The sequence below is a fragment of the Spea bombifrons genome, chromosome 1, assembly GCF_027358695.1.
Source record: "Spea bombifrons isolate aSpeBom1 chromosome 1, aSpeBom1.2.pri, whole genome shotgun sequence".
NCBI classification, from domain to species: domain Eukaryota; kingdom Metazoa; phylum Chordata; class Amphibia; order Anura; family Pelobatidae; genus Spea; species Spea bombifrons.
The window spans coordinates 122,184,543-122,207,733 of record NC_071087.1 but is presented as its reverse complement, the minus strand read 5'-3'; the positions used below and the strand labels follow the sequence as shown (position 1 = coordinate 122,207,733).

The window sequence follows — 23,191 nt, the reverse complement described above, 5'->3', positions numbered from 1 at the left end:
GCAATCCAAAGTTAAAACGAAAAGGCAGCAAATGGCACAGCACTTCACCTTGTAATGCCTCCTACACCAGGCCAGGTCTGTTATTTAAGAGGGGTGTACACGATGAAACCCAATTAAATGGTTGATTGGCATACAGAGGAATTGGCTGAAGGTAGTATTAGAATTACTGCAATCACCACTGCATGGATCACTCAACTTTTTTTGTTTTATTTTGTTAGAATACAAGATTAAATGAGAGGCTTTGCATAAAGTGTTGCACAAATCCATTATTTGGGATGATTTATAAATAGTTTGTGCAAGAACTTTACACATAACACGGGTGAATCCTGTGTTGTCAGAATGGATGAGTTACTGGCACCCAGAAAATACATTAAACATACAACTGTTGCCCAGGGATGCAGGTGTCTTTTACCAATCCGTGTTGCAACTAAGCACCCTTTGTTATCCCCTGTAAATCCTTGTTTACATACCAAAAAATTGGGTTATCACTACATCAAGTAGGAAGATAGGCATATTGAGGTATGCACAAGTAATGAATAGATGTGTAGACACTGCATATTTCCTTAGAAACAAATGGGCATCACTTTGTATGTGATTATTAAAAAAAAGACCTGATGGGGAACATTTTAGGGGTACTGTAGGTTTACATGGCAAAGATTGTGTAACAATTATTTCATGCATTGCTGATTTTCTTGTTAGTTCCATATATTTTGAATCATCTCATGAAATGTGACTTGTGGTCCCAAATAATCAGACTGCATTGTGGGGGAGGATAGCTAACTGCATTGTGATAACGGTAAGATTTAGAGACTCTATACAGTAACACTGTGACATTTGGAAAGAAACAGTAAGACAGACTTATTTGTGTCCTGGCACAGCCTGACTCAGCCATCTTTCTCTCTGTCCATTAACAGTCAAGAGCCAAGAATGAGACAAGTCAGGATACTGGAAATGTATCATTATCTCTGGCCACAGGACAAAAGTGTAATCTCCAGGTACTTAGCAGAGTTAGCAAGTGACTTACAGGATTTAGGAAAAAGTGCAGTGAATGAATAGTTGTAAAAATGGATTTATATGTGCTGGGGGAAAAATGTAATTATCTTCTTGAGGTTCCACACAAAACATTGTTCAAACATCAGGGTGCACAAACACAGTTTATACAACAGGATTGTATTAATAGGATCATTCCTGTGGGCAGCCATATTATCATGGGGAAGTATATCTATAAACCAAGAACAGCTGTTGGCTCAAAGCATAATCACCTAAAACGACGCAGATTAGTCCTCAAATCTGTAACAGGACAGACTTTGTCTAAACTATGATGATTTTTATTGGAAACAAAATAATACCAGGTAGTACAATGGGCCCTGCAAAGTGTCCTTCACAAGTCCCTGATAGCTATGGGACATTTACATACCTGGACAGAACCTAGGTATTCTGGCTCAGAGGTTTCCCCCACCATTTGGGTACTGTAATTTATGCAGCCTACCACATATTTCCAAAAGCCCCTTGAAATGATTTATCCAAGATCAGTTGCCTTACATCTGGGGAGATCTGGAGAGTTCTAAGGCTCAGGCTTTATTCACATGTTCCTCACAAATCCCCTAGAAGCTTACCCCTGAGTATGACAACCTGACAGTGTAAGAGTTGAGTATTTAGCAAGTCTGGCCTGAAATCTATAAAATGACAAAATAAAGAATATAGGAAATATATCTTAAAGTCATGTACTGTATATTGAAGTTATGCCCTATGGGTTGCCCATACATATAATCACATAATCACCAATGGGCTGTTTTGAAAAACAATACAATTTGCTACAGCAGTAGCAGCCTAGGCTAATTTCTTCTAGAACAATCAATCTTTTTTAGCTTCATTGGAGTGACAGATTGTCTGAAGAAAGTCAGAGATTGGAAAAAAAATAGGAAGTATTGACTTAGCCAGCTGCATTCTTTATGGCATTATAAACCTTTTCCTTTAGTAGCACTAGTAATGCCGTGATGTTTCTTTTCTTCTTTTATTTACTTTCCCTTTGCCTCAATCATAAAGTGAATAATGGAAGCTCATGTAAGGAAAAAAAGCGAATGTCTTAATAAATACCTTAGGCCGTTTTTCTCATATGTGAATATGCTACCTCTGTCTGGCAGAAATATAGCAGCATGCTAGAGGGTGCTGGTGTGAGTAACTCATCCAACCTGCACTGTATATATTTCCAAATATAAAAAATATAAAACATCTTCTCTTCCAGAAATAAATGCCCTTCCCATGGAAGACTTGTATTGGGTGGACATCTGAATGCTGCTGTATAATGTGTTGGCAACTGCTCTTGTATTGAAAAAGGTTAAATGTGCTACAGCTATGAGTTCTGCAAAAAAATGCTTCTCATATTCCACAATACGTTTTATTTACATTCTCAGTAAGAAGAATGAACATTTACGAGAACTGAAAATATTTTTATATGCTTTACATCACTTTGAGAAGGTCGTATGTATATATTCAGCAGATGCTAAACAAATCTTCCCCTAAATTGAATTTGAAATACAATTCCGCAGAAGCAGCTCATTTCAAACTCTGTTCTGCTCTTTCAAACGCTGCATCCAAGGTGATATAGTGAGGCCTACCTCGATTGTGTCTTCTGGTCATAAATGTCATCTGTGAATGAACACAGTCATTGAAGAAGACACAGCCAGTGGCATGTTTTAAACTGCACAACACTTTTGATTTGGTGCGACTGTCATCTTCATGGTAATGTCCAGACATGCTTTACTGTTGCCTTCATACCAGTGCCCTTTTGTTTTGGCCACGTACACAGCGTCTGCTTGTCTGGATTTAACTATAATAAATACTCAGGTTGTATGCTGTACTGTACAGTTCAGTACATTTTCCATGTTTTGTCTGAACCCATAGGTCCATGGGAATTTATAGTACCTGCTAAAATGTATTATACAGTATATGATAATGTTGCAAAACAGGCTCATAACATTTTTCTCTTATACTTTTTTAGGTTAACAGCAAAAGCAGTGGCTGTGCTTCTGCCAATCCTTGGAAGCTCCTGGATCTTTGGAGTCCTTGCTGTTAATAATCAGTCAATTGTCTTTCAATATATGTTTGCTATATTCAACTCTCTGCAGGTAAGCGTATGGTCAAAAACTGAAGGTGTATGTAAAATTGTCTGAAAATGCAGTGTATATATTTTATATCATATATTATACATTTGCACAATAGCTAGACACAATCCTGTAAATTCAATGTCTTACTTTTAATAAAAGGCTGCATTAATGCAATGTTCAATTAAACCATTATGCATCTTCTCATAACAGTTATACAGGTCATTGTATTCTTTTAATGTTTCAATATGATCTTTGCCCTTATTATAGACCCTTTCTATATGAATGTTCCTGTAGACTGGCCCATGTGTTCCACATCGGCAGAATTGTCCTTAATATATACAACCCAAAGTAGTATAACATTCTTTGAAACCTTGTAATATTACTGTAATATATATAACATATATATATATTTCCTTTGTAGGGATTTTTTATCTTCCTATTCCACTGCCTACTAAACTCCGAGGTAAGCACCAATATGCAATTTTGAAAAGTCCATTACCATTTTACCAGTAAAGTACATTTATGACATATTTCTAATTATTTTGCAATAACTATAGAGTTAAAATAGATTTTTACCTTCTGTTCTTGATCATTCTTTCACCTTTACCATGTAGATTTGTTTCCTTTGTTTTTCTCTCGGAAGCTACCTCTTTCTACAATAGATAGCTTTAAAGTGACTTGATTATGCATCTATTGTAAAACAAAAATAATAATAGCTTCCCATCTGTTAAAGCTCCACTTGTTCTCATCATAGAACAATTGGGCATAATTCATATTGAGGTCCTTTCAGGTTATCATTCATTTAAGTTTCACTTTACAACACATAAAAGTCAGTTTGAATTGAAACCACTAATTTTCTTTGGGAAAAGTATGAATAGTACATACAAATGAATAATATAAAGAAGTGGGCTGCTCCAGAAGGCATGGGTACATTTGCTTTAAGCAAGGTCGGCCCTCTGGATGGTCGATGTTCAGCAGGGTCACATAATGTGCAATGAACCTGCACTAGTACGGAGGTAGCTGCCATCTCATGCAAATAGGACTGGTGCCCAATGCCTGGCAGCTAACCTGATACAGGGAGGGCATGGGGGCATAAATGTTAAAACCTACCTCTACCTGAGGTTAGTACAGATATCTCAGATAACCTCATATAATGGTTATAACCAAGCAATACAAGAAAATATTCAATGTTTGCACCAGTGTCCCCCAGATGCTGTATGCCAACATGAACTGTCATGCCCACCAACTCTGAAAACTGCCTACTATGATAATTTGACAAAGTATACAATGGAAACATCTGCACAGAGCAAGGAATTATGCAGTGACAAGATGTGGTAGGATATGTATAAGTGACAGGGACAGAATATCTTGTACATGAAACTACCTTCAAGAGGTAATAAGGGCAAACAATGTACAGACAACTCATGTTGCTTGTAATAGGCATAAGCAACTGACTGCCCAGCCAGTACCTTGCAAAGTCAGTATTCATGTTGTATTAAACCTGTCTTAAATTATACAAGAAATCAATGTAAAGACAAGGTATTATATCGTCAGCTGAGTTCTAATTGGGTCCGCCACCTTAACTTATGGAATGTAATATGCTCTTGACATGTCTCAGTGGAGAGCTGCTTAAAGAGTCAAAGGATTTAATAATATCGATGTCACATTAATTTATAAAATCCTCATTACTCACAGAACTCTTTTGTCATAAATAGCAGGGAGATTTATATGCTGCTTTGTGATTCCAGAGTATTTTCACACCTCAGTCATTATTATACAGAGACTGGCCAAGTAGGTTAAAAAACTCAGCAGTAACCGCTAGCTGCCTTCGCGAATGTTTGCATATCATTAACATTTGTAAGTGTCAGCTGAGACTGTTGAAATATCACATATTTTGCATGTATTTTTCACACTCCCTTGCCATGCATTTCTTTTTTCATGTCAAATCTGCGGTATTTACGTAAATACTCAATTTGTTATAATTTCAGATAATGTATAAAAATAGAATAATGTTCTGTGCTGGATTAAAGCAGATGTCAGATTTTCATCCTTTCAGAAATATTTTAACAGATGTTGTTGTCAAGAGAGGATATAGTTGAAACGGTCATATGAACATATTTCATGTCCCAGCAGTGTCATCTTTAGCGCTATAACTCACTCTTTGTAGACTCGACATAGAATTACCCTATGAAAATGGGATTAACCGTTGTTTTCTGTAGAATTTTACTAGAAAAAAATGTTTCTTTTTGTAGGTATTAAGTGATCATTTATATAGATAAAAAACGCTACCTACTCACCGCATTTCCGTTTAATTAAATAGTCTCTATTAGCTTGCAGTGGAAATCAACATGACTAAGGAGTCTATTCCATGCCACAATGTTGCATATGCTAGCTTGATTACAGGCACCTCAATTAAACATTGCTTTAATTATTGATTTTTTTCCACCCAAGTGTAAATTGTGTGATTTGAAGTCAAGGACATGCAAGTTGGCAGTCAACACTCACAGCATTGAGAGGAACTTGCAAAATGTACTATTGAATGTATCTCCTCACAAACAGCTTTATTATTAGTGAATATACACGTTGCTTTGCAAGTCTTATGGTTATATCACATTACATTTTATGTATCGAGCACCAGCAGATTCCATAGTGCTATTACAATAGAGAAAGAAAAGTGAAAGTCAACAATAACATTGAATTTGACAATATATAAAATTGTGAGTAGCATTTTACACATATTAAGATATTCTGGTACAGCAGCAGAAGACAGTCCTCCTTTTGTAAAATTCAGTGCAGTCCCACTGATTAAGCTCCTTGATGAGCAATATAGCCATACAAAATTAAATAGGACTTGCCAAACTTGGGTTAGTTTGACATAAATGGCGGGCAAAAGAATATATGCCTGTACAGTGTGACATAATCCCCAAGATTTATGCCTTAGATAGCCGTTTTGGAATGGTATTCCCAGGGTATACGCTGAATCCTTGCCTTGTTTTGTGTACTAATTGGTCATTATTAATCTATCAGCTACCTGGAAATCTGAATGTGTCTGTCTTTTATGCTTTTTTAGGTTGTGCATTCCCTTAGTTTGTATAGTTTTTTTTAGGAGGGAAACATTCCCTACACTAAAAACTATACTGCATCAGCTACATTACCAAATGCTCAATAGACTAATTTTCACAAAAATGAAACAATGTTGTATTTCATGTACTGTATTGTGTTGTCTCTTTGGAAAGGTAAGAGCTGCATTCAAACACAAAACTAAGGTCTGGTCCCTCACAAGCAGCTCCATTCGCAACATCAACGTGAAACCTTTTAACTCCGACATAGTAAGTATGATTATATGGACTGGGGAAGCACTGTATTGTTGTTGAAGTGGGTCTGTTTGATTCAAAACTCCTACATCCATAACATTGAACACACATAAGATGTGCAAAGAATATCCATGTTGCAAGAGTTGTTTTCAACCCTAAACATTGTCTGATTGTTACACAGGGGCGTAACTAGAAACCTCAGGGCCCCGGTGCGAGAATCTGTTAAGGGCAACCCCCACCCACCCCCAACCCATCTACCCTCTCCCTACCCCCTTCTCACTATCTACCCTCTCCCTCCCTACCCCCCTTCTCATTATCTACTCTCTCCCTCACTAACCCCCCTTCTCACGATCTACCCTCCCTACCCCCTTCTCACGATCTACCCTCTCCCTCCTTACCCCCCTTCTCACGATCTACCCTCTCCCTCCCTACTCCCCTTCTCACGATCTACCCTCTCCCTCCCTACCCCCTTCTCACGATCTACCCTCTCCCTCCCTACCCCCTTCTCACGATCTATCCTCTCCCTCCCTACCCCCTTCTCACGATCTATCCTCTCCCCCATACCCCCCCTTCTCACGATCTATCCACTCCACCCCCTTCACACGATCTATCCACTCCCTCCCTACCCCCATTTGTAGGTCACTTACCTGTGGTGGGGGCGCGAGGCCTCTGTCTCGCTGCGCACAGCTTCACTGATGAGCGCCGGCATATGACGCCTCACGCTCCCAACACTGCAGTCTGGGCAGCGCTGAGGCCGGCAGCAGCGGCGGGGAGCAGAGGAGTCCTGGAGTTCTGTCAGTCAGGGGGCCCAAGAGGTGCCGAGCGGTCGTTTTCAGCAACTGCTCGGCACCCCCTGGGCCCCCCGACTGGCAGAACGCCAGGGCCCAGTCGCAGTCGCGACCCCTGTGACCCCGGTAGTTCCACCACTGTTGTTACAGTATAATATGATGGATGGAAACAATCTGGTTAATAAATATGGTGTTGATAATCATTAGTTTAAATCATGTATTTAAACACCTGACTGTACATGTACTCAAGAGGTGGGACACTCTTAGTGCATTCTCCCTTAGTGACAGGATTAAAGGGACACTCCAGTTGTCATATACACTTTAATGCCTATAATGACTGCATGTTGTCTGTTTTGTAAATGCCTAGGGGATTCTGCAGAATCCCCCCATATACAATAGGGGAGATCGAAAATTTACAATAAATTGACAGCCAGACTAATGAATGCTTATTAAAGTATTCTGTGAGTATTTAAATATGTACCCTTTAAAATGAAAATAAGTAAAGACTTATCTGTAGTAGAAGCTGCAGATCTGGAGCTGCAGTTACATGTCTCCTCCGTGGTGCAACAATTCTTGCCACTGATTGCCTGCTTTTAGTAGCCAATCAGTGACAGGGAAGTTGTCTTATTGAAATCAATAGGAGGACTTTTTGCAAATGCCAACATGGTTCTGAATAGACGAAACATATAGGCGGAATATTTAGGCAGAAATTATATCAATCTGCATTGAGATGTGTTTAGCTGAACACATCTCCTGGATGGGAAATACCTAGGAGAGAGGCAAAGGGCAAATGTATACAGCGGATCCTACAGAATCCCTCCATGCATTTGCCAATTGGACACAATGAAAAGTTAAATGGACATGTATTAAAGCAGAGAGGAAGAAATGGCCCTGCTTTTCCAACCTTACGCATAAATAGAAAATTCTATATCCGTGGATATGATACAATGATGAATTATATACGAGAATCTACCATCTAATAAGCAATAACAAATCATAGTGTACAGTTTAAAAAAATGTGTGTTGTTTTTTAGCAGGCTGGGAAGCAAATCTTATGATGCATTCCTCATGAGGCTTCCCTTGGTCATTTGATCATTACACAGCCTACTGAAAAATACAAATAAAAATTGCATTTAGTTTTCTTTTAAAACATTTGATGTTATATACACAACTGTTCCTGAAAGCATCCCCTAATCTGTGTGACAAGGATTACTGTTCATGCCTTTCAGATGAATGGGAACCGTGCCAATACTACTCCAACCAAGATGAATACATGGGACAAAAGTAGTAATTCAGCCAATCGAATTGACTTATCTGCAGTCTGATCATGAAAGGATTTGACTCTCTGGAGGCCTTTATGTATGACGGTCTGTCTTCTTCTATCGAGACCTTACTATGTTGTTCACACACAGGAATGATTTTGTATTCCTACACTAAATCACCTTTTTTGTCTACAAAATACATGATTATAAAGATTCAGCTCCCAGCATTGTTAAATATGAGAAGTAAGTGCCAAGGAGCCTTGGAGATTATTTTTTTCTGCAAATCTACAAGACACCTAGAGAAAAAAAAAACTATTTTGTGTTATGCAGTATTCTTTCTCAAAGAACCAATCACTGTAGGATTATTTACCTTAACTTCTGGGACTTTTATGAAAAGACAGCTCTTGGCTTTCCTTGACAAATCCTCCACACACAACAGGCTTTGGATAAACTTTCTAATGGAAAAAAAAACATTCTTATTTTCATCTGTGCTCTGCTAAATATCCTATTCATCCGTTTATACTCCTTCTAGATATGAAACCTTCTCTAGCAGAAAGGTAAAGCAATGAAGGATCCCGCTGCGAAAATATTTTTCGTGTACAAGGACTGTGAATAAACTGGCACCATTTTCTGTCTTTGAGTTATTTTTCCCGAGAACTAATCAAACACAAAACTGCTGTTTAACTAAACCTTTCTACACGATACATAGTTGAGAAATAAATTATGTTTTTTGTGAGATAAAGAAATGGCCATTTTTCGTCTTATATTGACTTTGATTATGGTTTTCATTGGTTGTTATATCCATAAAAAACTAACAAACCATTCAAATGGAAGTGACAGTTTAAATTTCTATGGTTTCTGTGAACAAAGAATCCACCTCTTTGAACTAAAATGTTCACTATCATCATTTAAGGCGTTTCATAACAACATATATTTAGTAAACCAGGGCAGCTTGTTTAGCCAAGTTCTGCAGTGAATATAAATCTTATATTACCATTCCTAGGCGGGCAGGCCCACCCCTAAGGTTCTATTGCTTAAGGTAAACTTTGTCCCTTTAAGCATTCACTCGCTTGCTAACATATGGAAGAAACTGGTGGAGGCCCCCTTCATCAGCTACCTAGATCTCAATCATAGTAGAGCCTTGCTGGAGGTGGAGGTTGGGCAATGAATGGGACCCATTTAGAAATTTCACCTGGTCAATATGACAATCGTTACATAGACCATTGAGTTAAATATTTCCAAGATATCTTTAATTGCATTGATACAGAGGATGGTTAAAAACCCAACATCTTAAAGTTTAATTTTGCTGGGAACTTACTATGTGTACCACTAAATAGCCTTTCTTGAGACAAAAACAACCAAGTTCAACTTCTTTGTTTAAAACAGAGCCCTGCTTAATCTTATATACATTTCATAGCTCTTATTGAGTAGGAATTAAGAGAATAATGCTGTTACCAAGATTGAATACGTGTATTAACACTTCTACATATGTCATACGTCTTGGCATGCTTTTAAGCCTGTCACAGGCACTAACAGTCCAAAGTTTCAGAGGATAGGTCCCACAACCAGACTTATGCAGTTTGCTATCCTGACAAATGTCCCATTTATTAAGGCAACTGGCATATTTTGCATAGACAGTGTGACAAACGGGCACTGTGCATGTGGAAAAGGGGTGTTAATTACATCATTTTACTACAGATGTAATGTCTGTGAACCTACATTTCAAATGCACTGCAGTGTTTCCTGTTGAAGTTGGCAAGCATGCCCTTTCAGTGTCAAACTGACAGTGCTGTCATTAGCGAAGGACAGCAGCCCATGGCTCATGGCCTTGGGCTACCTCGGTACCCACAGAGTCTCTCCGCTGGGCCCTTTAAACAACCATACACCACTGCAATACTCAATTAGCAGATTTTATTTTCTATGTAGACAGAAACACAAAAATAGTTCATTTCTAACATGCTGTATAACATTACTTAAGTTGAATTAGCCATAGTAGCAAGAACAATAGAATTGTTACTCCTATCAGATTTGTTTACCTAATTGTGTGCTTTTAAATAAAAAAAGTGACCTATGAAATAGAAAACACTTTGTAAACCCAGTTATGCCCCACTTATAGATATATCAGATATATAATGGCAATCCAATCATTTTTATTTTTTAACTATATCTGGAATGGACTTGAAATGACCCATAGAATATTACTGTGAACAATTGCAATTAGTTATCAATTTAAAATAAAGATTTTTTTTCAGAACAAATTCCATTCCTTTTTATCGGTCTTTTGTAAAATTTGCCTTTTCTTATTTCAAGCTTCACATATAAATCCATAGTCTGCTTTATTGTAATTTATTGCATAAACCCAGGGTATATTAGCATTTTGGAACGAGAAGCAATCTGTAATAATTTAAGGTAAGCTATTTTAGTGTCGGACACGTATTGCTGAGCCAAGGCCTTGAATATTTATATGACAAATTGCATCAAATTCCAGGCTTGTGACCAGGCGTAGAAGGTTTGAACCAAATCCATCATTCCTTCCATTTCACTGATGGAGATAACAGTTTTGATATCACCTACCATTTTTTGTTATGTCTGTTTCACGTCAGACACTATGATTTAAAGTAAAATAAATTACACTTTAAAAAGGTTTACATTTATGTTGATATATCTGTTCTATCTGCTGATAACACTCATCCCAGTAAACTAAAATGTAAGTATCCAGCACAGAGCTAATCGTGTTTTACTTTATAAAACTCAGCAAAGAATCACTGTGTAATATGTTCTGTAAAGTGTTAATTTTAATTATGTATCATTTATTTAAGGGCCAGCTATCACATGAAACATCAAATAAAACAAACATACTATAAGCAAGTGTTGCTTTTGTATTAATAAATCTTAACATTTTCAGAACTTGCCTTAAAATCATTATACATGTTTATGTTTTTAAAATATCCAACTGAAGGCACGCATTTACCCATCATAAGTATCATGGGTGCTGTGCACACTAATCTCTATGACTCAACAATTGGATAATTGGATGTGGCGTATCAGGTGTGTGCGTGTGTGTATATATATATATATACATATATATATATATATATATATATATATATATATATATATATATATATATATATATATATATGTATATATATATATATATATACATAGTATATGGGCAAAAGACACCTGACCATTACACCAACAGGGACTTTTATGGCATCACATTCTAAATACATAGGCATGACTATGTTGTTGGTCCTCCCAAGGCAGCTATAACAGCTTTCACGCTTCTGGGAAGGCTTTCCACAAGATTTTGTAGTGTTTTTGTAGGACTTTTTGCCCAATCATCAAGTAGAGCATTTGTGAGGTCAAGAACTGATGTTGGATGTGAAGGCCTGGCTTGCGATCTCCATTCCAGTTCATCCCAAAGGTGTTCTAAAGGGTTGAGGTCAGGGCTCTGTGCGGGGCAGTCAAGTTCTTCCACACCAAACTCATTCAACCATGTCTTTATAGAGCTTGCTTTATGCTCTGGGGAACAGCCACGCTGGAATAGAAAAGGGCTTTCCCCAAACTGTTCACACAAAGTTGGAAGCATTGCATTGGCCAAAAGGTCTTGATATGTCTACTTCAGCATACCAAGATACCAACCCCATCGAACAACTTTGGGATCAGCTGGAACTGAGATTGCGAACCAGGCTTTCTCGTCCAACACCACAGAAACACTACAAAATCTTGTGGAAAGCCTTCCCAGAAGAATGGAAGCTGTATTTAGAATGAAATGCCGTAAAGGTCCCTGTTGGAAAAATGGTGCACTATATGGACAATACATTTGTCCATATAGTCTATGTATATATATATATATATATATATATATATATATATATATATATATATATATATATATATATATATATATATATATATATATATATATATATATATATATATATATATCATGCAATCCACAGACAACTAAGAATACTTGGAATAGAAAGTTCTCTAAATTTTATATATTTTCATAAAACTGATTTTTTTTTTAAATCAAATGTTATAAGTGACAGCTGACCTGCAATTTTACTTGTATTTAAAACATGTATCTGTGTGATTTTTTTGTTGGAAATGTTTTTTTTTTTTTGGTTTGTATTTTCAGTTAACCTTCACTTAATTATGTTTTTAATTTCTAAAATCTAAGCAGCAATAATAACTTTGACTGTAGCAGAATTAAAGATTATTAAATTATTGACAAACAGTGACATTAAAACTACATGCTGCATTAAAGTTACTATGACTTGTACAATTTTGTATGCAATGTACGTGTAACATTAAAATATTAACGTGTTTGTGTGGCTTAGTCAGAAATGGCATAAAGTTTTTACTGTGATAATGATATCTTGTGAAATAAAATGTATAAATGAGAAATGAACTCACTGTAATATAGTTTTGTGATTAAAATAATTAACATACACATATCCTTGCCCTGTTTTTTTTTTGTTTTCTTTTTAATGGGTTGTTCTACAAATTATACATTCCCTTTATGGCTTATCTCCCAAGTGTCCATGTTGAGGAAGGAGTCCAAAATCCTCTGCCCCACTTCCCCTGATGCCTAGGTCTTTATTGGGTGCCCCCCACCAACCTTTATCGCATGTCCGCACACCATATTAGTGTAGCTTGTGGCTGCTGGCTAGAGATTTATCAGCCACTGACCTTAAAGTTCCAGGTCTGATTTTATGGCGCTTATCTGGTATTGATTGTGTCTTTTTTGCTACACAGTGTTTGTAAGAAAGCAATGTTTTCTTTGTCCCCTCTAAAAACATTCACATTAGGCCTGAGTGAAACTTGAGTGGAAGGAACATGTCAAAGTGTCTTCTTTGGAATGCTAGTATGTTACATGGACAATAGGACTAGGGATATATTTAAATATTGCTCATATATGGTAGACCCCATACCCTAACTGAAAATGTAAAGCAAAGTTAAACTCATGTTTAGAAGGGCAAGGCCCCCTCCATCTTTTCAAGGACACAGAGCCTACAGCACCCAAACTCTGTCACTTTATTACCAGCTGTCACCAATTAGTGCTCTATGTATACTACTTTGGTCTCACAAATAAACTAAATAATCTAAAATAAAAAGAAGCTGTGATTTTGCCTTAACTTTGCTCACGGATATATTTAGGTATTTGGGCAAAACAAATAATCAGTATTATACAGCTCAGAGAGGTCACAGTATGTAGAGAAGCAGGTCAGCAACATGTGAAGTTTAGGGATATGCCTTGGCAAAAAATGTTGCCGTAAACCCCACAACAGTATCTGGTGACCTTTGACCATGCTGAGGGGTTACACATAAGAAGCATACACTAAACCTTTCAATTTCCTAATTAACTTCAGATTTTTATGTTGCCACAAAAACAATACAGTTTATTTCTGCTTCATTTTCAAACTTCAAGCTAATGCCACAATAATGTCTAATTTTCCAGTGAAGCATTTCAAAATATTTCATTGACCAGATGTGTATTATGTAGGCTGACCTAGCATACTTCCTTTCTCAACATATGCTTGATTAAACTTTCATTAAATAAAGTCCAAAATGTAGTTTATATATTTGAGTAAACTGCATAAGGCCATATGCTACAGATGAAATCCAGAACCCCAGAATGGTTTGGGCGTTCACATTCTGTGCTTGATTTAAAACTAGTTCTTCCAATGTACAAATGAACTAAATGTGGTCTGGGGTGATTACACCTTGGTAGCTTATGTAGGATACTGGAATAGAAAGGGTGTAATATTTATTTAGTTGTTTTAATAGTGTGATATAAGATTACTGCAGCATTATTTCCTGTGCAAATAAGACTTCAAAGTTTTGGCGATATTGCTATGTTTTTCAGTTTTACGTTGCACTGTTTAATAGACCCCCGGGAGACGTGTGTAGTTAAATGATGGTTTCTATTGGCTGCATATTTTTCCATAAATATTTGCTTTTGAAATTAGAATGAAGAAGAATGCTTACTACTACCACTGTTTTTTTTTTTATAAATGCACAAAGGTGTTGCATGTATTTGCAGATTGTTCATAGGAAAATTGTTATAGTTTTTGGTGAGCAAGATGGTCCACGTACATCATAAAGTCTCACTATGATTCCCACAGAGCTGATTCATTGTTTTTGTTCGTAGGATAGATGAAACTCGCATTTCTGCCTTTTTTACATTCCCTTGACAGGTTGGAGATGAAAGCAGGTGCTTTAAACTGCTGCCAAGACCCTGAATGCCGGAAAGTTTGCTGTCTACAGGGTGCTCAGGTTTGGCATGTTGTGGACCAAGTAGACAGACTGCTGGGAGGTTCTGGTGATAATCCAGTGTTCATAGTCCACATTGGTACAAACAACAACGTCAATCTCAGGTGGAGGTTCTCAAAACAGATTTAATGGCAATAGGTGACAAACTAAGAGAAAGTATCTCCAATGTAATATTACCTGTACCACATACAGATAAATGAGTGGCTGCAAGAGTGGTGTAGAAAGGAAGGATCTGAATTTTAGAGAACTGGATAGACGTTGCAGTAAGTTATTGACTCTTTAGCATTGATTGGTTGCACCTTAATGATGAGGGGCTTCTGTAGTGGGGGAGAAGAGGCTTAGCAGTTTGAAGAAGTGCGGGGGAAGATAGCATTAAAGGGGTAGTTCAGGGCAGGCCGGGCGTAGTTTTGGGAAGTTGGGAAAGAAATGGTGGGATTAGAAAAAGCTAAACTACAACATGTTGTGACACATAGGTTGAAAAACAATAGCTTGAGTGTGATGTGTGCAAATGCTTGCAGTTTAGGGAATAAGATCCCTGCACTTACTTAACATTTGTAATAAGGGATAATGTGGATTTAGTGACTGTTACTGAGACCTGGTACACTGAGCAAAATGATTGGGATACCTGAAAGGATAGAGATGGCATAAAAGGAGGAGAGGTTGCCCTTTATGTAAAAAAAATAGCTTAAAGGTTAATCGTATATAAAGTAAGTAGGAGACAGTTTGGGTAACCTTAGAACTTGGTAACAAAGTGGTTGTTTGCATTGGTGTGATACAATATATATAGAGCCCCTGGACACACAGAGGAGTACAACCATTTGCTAGCAGAACAAATAATAAATATGAAAGTTCAACCCTACCTAACCTTGCTACTCTCGATCCAAAAAAGGCAAAACCCCTATTTCTCCTTGGATCAAGAAGCTCTAAAATATTAATGTAATTCAATTTTAAGCCCAGTATGTCATGCCTTTCTAAAAAAAATATCCAGGCGCCTTTTGAAGGCATCTAATGTATTTGATAACACCACCTCCCTTGGCAGTGAACTCCATACCTTTATTGTCCATTCTGTAAAGAATCCCTTCCTTTGTCATCTATGAAATCTCCGCTCTTTCAGTCTCAGAGAGCGACCTCTTGTTCTTTGTACATTTGTGTTAATGAACAGGTCACTGAAGAGCTCTTTATATTTGCCCTACATATATTTACATTATGTTATCCTATCCCCTCCAAGATGCTGTTTTAATAACTAATATCTTCCAATCCCCTTATTAATTTTGTAGCCCTTCTTTGCACTATTTCTAGTTTCATAATGTCCTTTTTAAGGACCGGTGTCCAGAATTGTACCCAGGGGCGGGCTGGGCAATTGCCCCCCAGGCCGCCCGAAATCTGATCTAACGCTACTATAATACTTTTTTTTTTTTTTACTTAATATGGCATGCCAATCCGGATTCTGATGGTCGCATAGCTCCTTAAGTACCCTTGGGTGTATACCATCTGGCTCAGGGGCCTTGTCTACCTTACCAGTATTTAATTGCTTGATCACTTTTTCTTGTGTCAACCAAGGTTAACAAAAAGTGTATTTTTCCCCATTTATTGTGTATTTTATAGATTTCACAAATAGTTTTTTTTTATTCCCAGTCTGGTCATGTTGGTCATATTGTTTTGTAATCTCCCCTCATTATAGCTGTTGATGGGTTCTGCTATGGTGACAGTAAAGAAAGTACAGCAAATTTGAGCCTCCTGTCTTGCCTTAAAATTTGGGGTTAATGGGTACAGTATTTGTCCAAAATTATTTGTTCCCGAGAGGAAGGGATAAAAGAAATAAAAAAGAAGGAAAATAATAAAATAAATCCTCTTTCATGCTGAATCGATAAAAGGCATGCTAAATGTACTTCATCTAGCCTCAAATAGATAATTGCCTTACATTTGAGGAAAAAAAGCCAATCTGAAATAACAAATAGTGCTGCAGAACAAAATAAACCTTTTACTGGCTTTGATAACATGTTAATATGCTACACTAGTTAATGAGAATATACCAAACCCTTTCATTAATATCAATTTTCCATAGCAATATTTTGTTCCTTTCAACCTTGAGCCAAGGATGCTTGGATGTAAACAACTGAATCACAAATACACATTCTCCGGCTCACTTCATGCTTATAAAGACGTTCCAACTCCAAAACTCGAGGAGTAAACTCTCGAGATTCCACATTTTTAAACTTGTGGTTATGACCAACACACTTGGTCACAAGATGGCAGTGACTGGATTGGATGCTGCCACAGAGAACACCCTGTACCAGGCATTCTAATTCTGTGACAAAATGAAGAGCGATGCATTGATTTCCAGTCACATGGAAAAGAGTAGTGTGCGGCTGGTGTAAGATTGTTACAGCCCTTCCACTTTGGGCAGGGGGTATGGAGAAGGAAAGGGGGGGGGTTAAAAAAAGGTTGCATTCATTGAATGCACATGTAATAATCATTATGGGAGTGCTTGGTACAAATATTTCTTTTGTCAGAGGTCAGAGGAACTGAACATAAAATAAAGATGCTCATGGAGGCAATTAAGCATGAATTATATATTTGAGTACATTTTATACCCTAATATTTACAGTAATATTAATATAAAGTTGTCTACCAGTGGGGTATAGTTGGACCTGTAGGCCTATAAAGTATTATGTACTTAATGGGAGATGGCTTACTTGCATTCACATCCTCTATATTTATAACAAATATTAATAGTAAAAATGTCAATGCATCATAACATGTCATGGTAATGGTAAAGAGACCCTTATTTGATGTCAATGTGCTCTACTACAAAGGGATCTCCCATATGCCTCTCACATTGAATTGCACTCTTAACCATAAGAGCAACCAATGACATAATTTAGGCTTTTTTACATAAATTCTGAACTCACTATTTTGGTCTTGTGTCTCATGACAATAACGTTACTAGTATAATTTACTGTTTTAACTAGTTTTAACTAGCTATAGTAGATATCGTGGCTTTTTGTAGATGTTTAGATGTTTTTAGATGTTACATTGCCCCAATCTACTAGACAACTACACTAGAATGTCTCAGTCTTTTATTATAAGTAAGAGTCAGCTGACTGATGAAAACCAGCAATGAACTTCATTAGTGAAAGACTTCTGAAATATCAGTAGCTTATCTGACTGCATCTTTTTCTGTGTTGGCCCATTAAAAGGTATCAACTTCAACTAATAACTCCAGTTTGTGGACAAAGCCCCAGGGCCACTTGAGTAAACACAGTCAGAAACTGGCAACTTGACTGAATTCATGAGGAAACAAAGACACAAGCCCATAATAATTAACACTCATTCCAGCCAGTCATTAGACTTCCCACTCCCAACAAATTCCTTCCGCGTTCCACTTCAATTATGTCTGAAAGTCCAGGCAAAAAAATTAATCAGAAGATGTCATACTGCTTTTTACTTAATTTCCAATTGTTTTCAGTTTTGATCTGTGGAAAATATTGTTTCATACTAGATTTGGCTTTCAATTGACTGGTGCCATGCAAAATAGGAATTAGAATCAATGACCCAAACTAAACAATAGTGAAAAGTTATTATAGCATGGTGGTGGGTATGAAGGCGAGTTGGTGCCTTTCTCAGTGGGGCTATCTTAGCATAAAACCAATGCTTATACTTCTGACAGTTACTGTTTTTTTAAAACAAAAACCATCATTGCTGGCAACACTGGTTGCATATACCATGTCAGTAACAAGTGAAGTAAAAAGTAAAGAAAAGAAGATTTTTTTGAGATATGTCCTAGCTGAGATTGGATACGTTGTGCTATCTTGAGCATAAAGGAAGGTCAAAAATAAAATGGATTCGGAAACTTTAAAAGGGCAGACTTACTGAGCCAGGAATGTTTCATCTCATTTACAGTCAATTTGTATGTTTCTACGACATCAAAATAGCATAAGTGTCTGCTTTTGGTCTTTGTATCCCAGACAGCAGTCATTTTCAGAGAGTTTTTCTCCTTTATTTTGACCTTGGGTGAACCAATTTATCCTTGTATTTTCTAGGCGTCAAAAATTAGATCATTTTTTGTTATCCATTTTCTAGAAATTAGTAAAACAACATTAGTTGGAAAAGAGAAAAAAAATACAGTTATTGTATAAGTTATAAGCTGAAGTAACAAACATACTTCAGACATAAATTAGTCTATTTGTCTCGGATATCTCAGACACCACTATTTTCCCTTTTTTTTTTCCGGTGCAGAATGAATGTTACTGCAAATTATCCAGTTCCAGTGGTTGCTGGGGTCATACCTGGACCAGGGTTGGCCACCTGGAACTCCCACTCTCCTTCTAGGATTCAGGAAGGGGTTATTGCTGTGATAAAAGGGACAGGCTCCAACTGTGAAGTGGCGTGGGAAGTGGGCAAAACCTGCCAAGAGATTGAGGTGTTTTAACAAGAGCCCCTGATAAGTAGAGTATTGCGATAGGATCACTTTTCAAACTATGCTTCAGAATTCCTTTTCATACATATCCATCCATTGTGTTATTCAGTTGTCTGTCTGCTTATAACTGCATATCCTATTTGCTGCTTCCCACCAAGAACTGCAACTTTGATGCTAATGAGTGATATTATTTGGTTTCTGATTTAAAACATGTTTGGCTTTCAAACCTTTTTATTAGTTTGCAGGCTCTGCTTGGGCGAACTGCTTGCTGTTCACTGCATGGATTCTTACTGATATAATTGCCCTTGCTCACAGAACTTTCTTCTTCAGTAATCCCTTCTGCTCTTCATATAGAGAATCCATTTCTCATCTTGTCAAAAGTAGTTAACAGATTAAAGGGCTTATTTATCAAAATCCCCACAAGTTAGTAACTTAATTTATGGTAATTACTACATGCAGATAATAACATACATGCTATCGTAGAATTAGTCCCTTATAACATCTTGCCATGCCCCGATGAGCTACAATTAACTATTGTGCATTAGTGCAAGGTAATTGTATTGAAATTAACTTTAATTTAATCCACCTTGTGTTCTAATCACCCAAATGTTTCTTTTCCTATATATAATAATTATAATGATTCTCATTATCAAGACTATTAAGAATTTCACCCATGATCTGACCAGAGACTGTAGAATATATTAATAGATCGATAGATTATTTGAGAGGAAGCACATGGATCTTTGATCAGCAGATTTACAGAAATTAACCAAATCGGTTAGTATTTTTCTTAGCTTCATACAGATGTAGTGCTTTAATTTAAATGGGGGGGTCTAGAGTTTGAAAGCAATATAGTAAAACTGAAAATACAATTAATAATGCATTTATACATTAAATTTTTCTTTATTATTTCAGTAAAGAGCTGCATTGACATTTGTGCCCTTCACACATTTGTCTTGATTTTGTGACTGTGACAGATGACACTGTAATTATTTAAAGAGATACTATGATGAAAAAAAGCTCTGGTGCATGTCGTGAAGCAGTCACAATTTTTTTTATATTATTAGTTTTTTCATTTATGCATCATGGGTCACTTGTAAGTTCAAGGTTTTTTATTCCTTCCCACCATGAAGCCTTAAATATGTAATGTGGCTCTCCAAGCCATCTTTTGGTTTGTTTGTTTTTGCTCCAAACTAGTAAGCAGAGTGAAATATATAAACGTTACAAATGAACAGACCAGGAAAACAACTGTTTGAAATTCCAATGTTATATAATTTGGCTGATATGGAAATATATTGAAAACATTTCTGTAACAGTTACAGACAGGGGTGTAACTAGAAACCACTGGGCCCTGGTGTGAAGAAATTGCCCCAGGCCCCACAGCTTCAACAGCTGGTCTGTGCCATCATTGCCCCCACACAACTGGTCTGTGCATTTCTTGACCCCAATTTACACAATTTAAAAATGAAAATTGCCAAATTACATAAACTTACTCAAATACACACACACACACATACATTGATATGCAAACATGTATACATATATCCCTCATCCTTCCCCCTACTTACCTCTTACTGCTCCTGCAGCTTTCCCTCTGACTGCATGGGCAGAGTGTGCAAGCAGCCTTTGTTACCTGTCTCCCCATGCCGGTTCAAAATAGGTTAGAAAAGGCCCTTCAGACCTGGACAGCACCGATCCAGGTTGGAAGGGACCTTTCTAAACAATTTTGAACCGGTACGAGGAGAGAGGATGAAGGGATCGCACCGGGCCCCCTAGAGGCACAGGCCTGGTCGCAGCTGCGCCAGTGGTTACAGAAAATACACTTAGCTTTTTTTTTAAAAAAAGGTCCCCTTTAAAAACTGGAGATTGCGTATGACAGCACTGATATTTTATGCGTGCTTAGCCAGAATGTTCATGGATTATTTTCAGCTATTATCCTAACAAACCTGCTGATCAGATCTCACCTAGAGTATTGTGTACAGTTCAGGACCCCCATCTCCATTCTGGAGGGAGTTCAGAGGGGGACTACTAAAAGAGTGAATTATTTGCACGATAAAAATGATCTGGAGAGACTAAGGGATATCCAGGGGAGGACTGGCACCTTCTGGCCCATGGGAGCAGTGGCGTCGGCAGGGGGGGGCCAGAGGGGGCCATGGCCCCCCCTACATTATGCTGTGCCCCCCAGTGTGCCCCCCCAATTGACCCGGCTCACCGCCGGGAAACCGGGACATTTCCCGGTGTGCCGGCACATTGAGCTGCTGTAAAACCGAAGGAGGGGACCGATAATAGAGAAATCCCCCCCCCCAGGGCTGTAAGTGGTGCAGCCCGATCAGCAGCTGCAGCGTGCAGGACTGGTTGGGGAGATCCGTGTGCTCTCCGTCACTGAGCGCCGGGCGATGGGATATGACGTTTATATCCCAGCCCCGGCGCTCAGCATAAACAGAGTGAGCGGCAAACCAGAAGGAAAGGAGGAAGAGAAAGCAGAAAGGAAGAAGAGAAAGGTAAGAGATGTGAAGAACGAGGGGGGGGTGTTTGAAGTGGAAAACGAGGGGGGGTCTGATGTGCAAAAGGAGGGGGGGTCTGATGTGCAAAACAAGGGGGGGTCTGATGTGCAAAACGAGGGGGGGTCTGATGTCCAAAACGAGGGGGGGTCTGATGTCCAAAACGAGGGGGGGTCTGATGTCCAAAACGAGGGGGGGTCTGATGTCCAAAACGAGGGGGGGTCTGATGTGCAAAACGAGGGGGGGGTCTGATGTGCAAAACGAGGGGGGTCTGATGTGCAAAACGAGGGGGGGTCTGATGTGCAAAACGAGGGGGGGGTCTGATGTGCAAAACGAGGGGGGGGGGTCTGATGTGCAAAACGAGGGGGGGGGTCTGATGTGCAAAACGAGGGGGGGGGTCTGATGTGCAAAACGAGGGGGGGGGTCTGATGTGCAAAACGAGGGGGGGTCTGATGTGCAAAACGAGGGGGGGTCTGATGGTAGATATGTGTGTGTGCATATACAAATGGTGAGGCATGTATTCGGGCAATGTTTATGAATGTGTATGGGCACTTGGGCAGGCATATGTGTGTGTATAGGGCAGGTGTGTATATGTGCATGTATGGGCACGCGCATATATGGGCACTGTATGTGCATACGTGTGTATGGGCAGTGTATATGTGTCTGTCTGTATGGGCAGTGTATATGTGTGTATATAAGGAGTGTATTTGTCTTATAGTGTATACGTCTGTGTAAGTATGTGCAAGGGCAGTGTATATTTATGGGGAGGCATGTGTGTGTGTGAGCAGTTTATGTATGTTTGGGCAGGCGTGTATAAGGGTAGTGCATATGTGTGAGTACTGGCAAGTGTGTATGTGCAGGCAATTGCAGCGTATATATGTGTTTTTGTGGGCAGGCATGCGTAAGAGCAGTGCATATGTGTGTGTATGAGCAGTCATGTCGTACTTAAAGGGAAGACAATGATTCCCTGTAACACATGTTTAACTCAGGGGCACCTAGGGTTAAATCCAGGCCTATTTCTGGTTAAAATGAGTGTGTGTGTCACTGTATGTAGCATTTGGACACAAGAGAATATTGCGGGGTGCTACTTGATCTAGGGCATCACTAACACAAAGCGCCGCGTGTTAAATCTATGGGTAGGCAGAGTAAGCGAATGATGTGTTTGAATGCGTGTCTGGGTGTGATAGCGTATGTTTGTGGGTATGTTATTGTGCACATCTGTTTTTATGGGTATGTTAGTCTGTTTCCAGGTGTGTTATAGTGGGCATGTGTCTAGGTATATTAGGGTGGGATTGTTTTGGGGTGTATTATTGTGTGTGTTTGTTAGTGTGTGTGTTTGTTAGTGTGTGCATGTGTATGTATGTTATTCAAGTGTTTAAGTGTATGGATATGTTCCTGTGTGCATGACGTGTTAGGAGTCTTAGATGGATCCTTCAATACATCATAGTAGTCTCTGTGGCCGTGTCCAGTGCGGTCCATCTGTGGTTGTAAGATTTTTCTGTTTCTGTGGG

At 38.3% G+C, this 23,191-nt stretch overlaps 1 protein-coding gene across 1 annotated transcript in view; it reads left to right on the top strand.

The window, feature by feature from the left end:
• ADGRD1 (adhesion G protein-coupled receptor D1) overlaps positions 1-9,106 on the top strand; it is a 168,117-nt gene extending 159,011 nt beyond the window's left edge. Inside the window, exons 23-26 of the mRNA XM_053471744.1 lie at positions 3,002-3,128; positions 3,529-3,570; positions 6,344-6,436; positions 8,439-9,106. Of these exons, the coding sequence (XP_053327719.1) occupies positions 3,002-3,128; positions 3,529-3,570; positions 6,344-6,436; positions 8,439-8,534 (358 nt within the window). The 3' untranslated portion in view covers positions 8,535-9,106. The remainder of the gene's footprint in view (positions 1-3,001; positions 3,129-3,528; positions 3,571-6,343; positions 6,437-8,438) is intronic.
• The last annotated feature ends 14,085 nt before the right edge of the window (positions 9,107-23,191 follow it).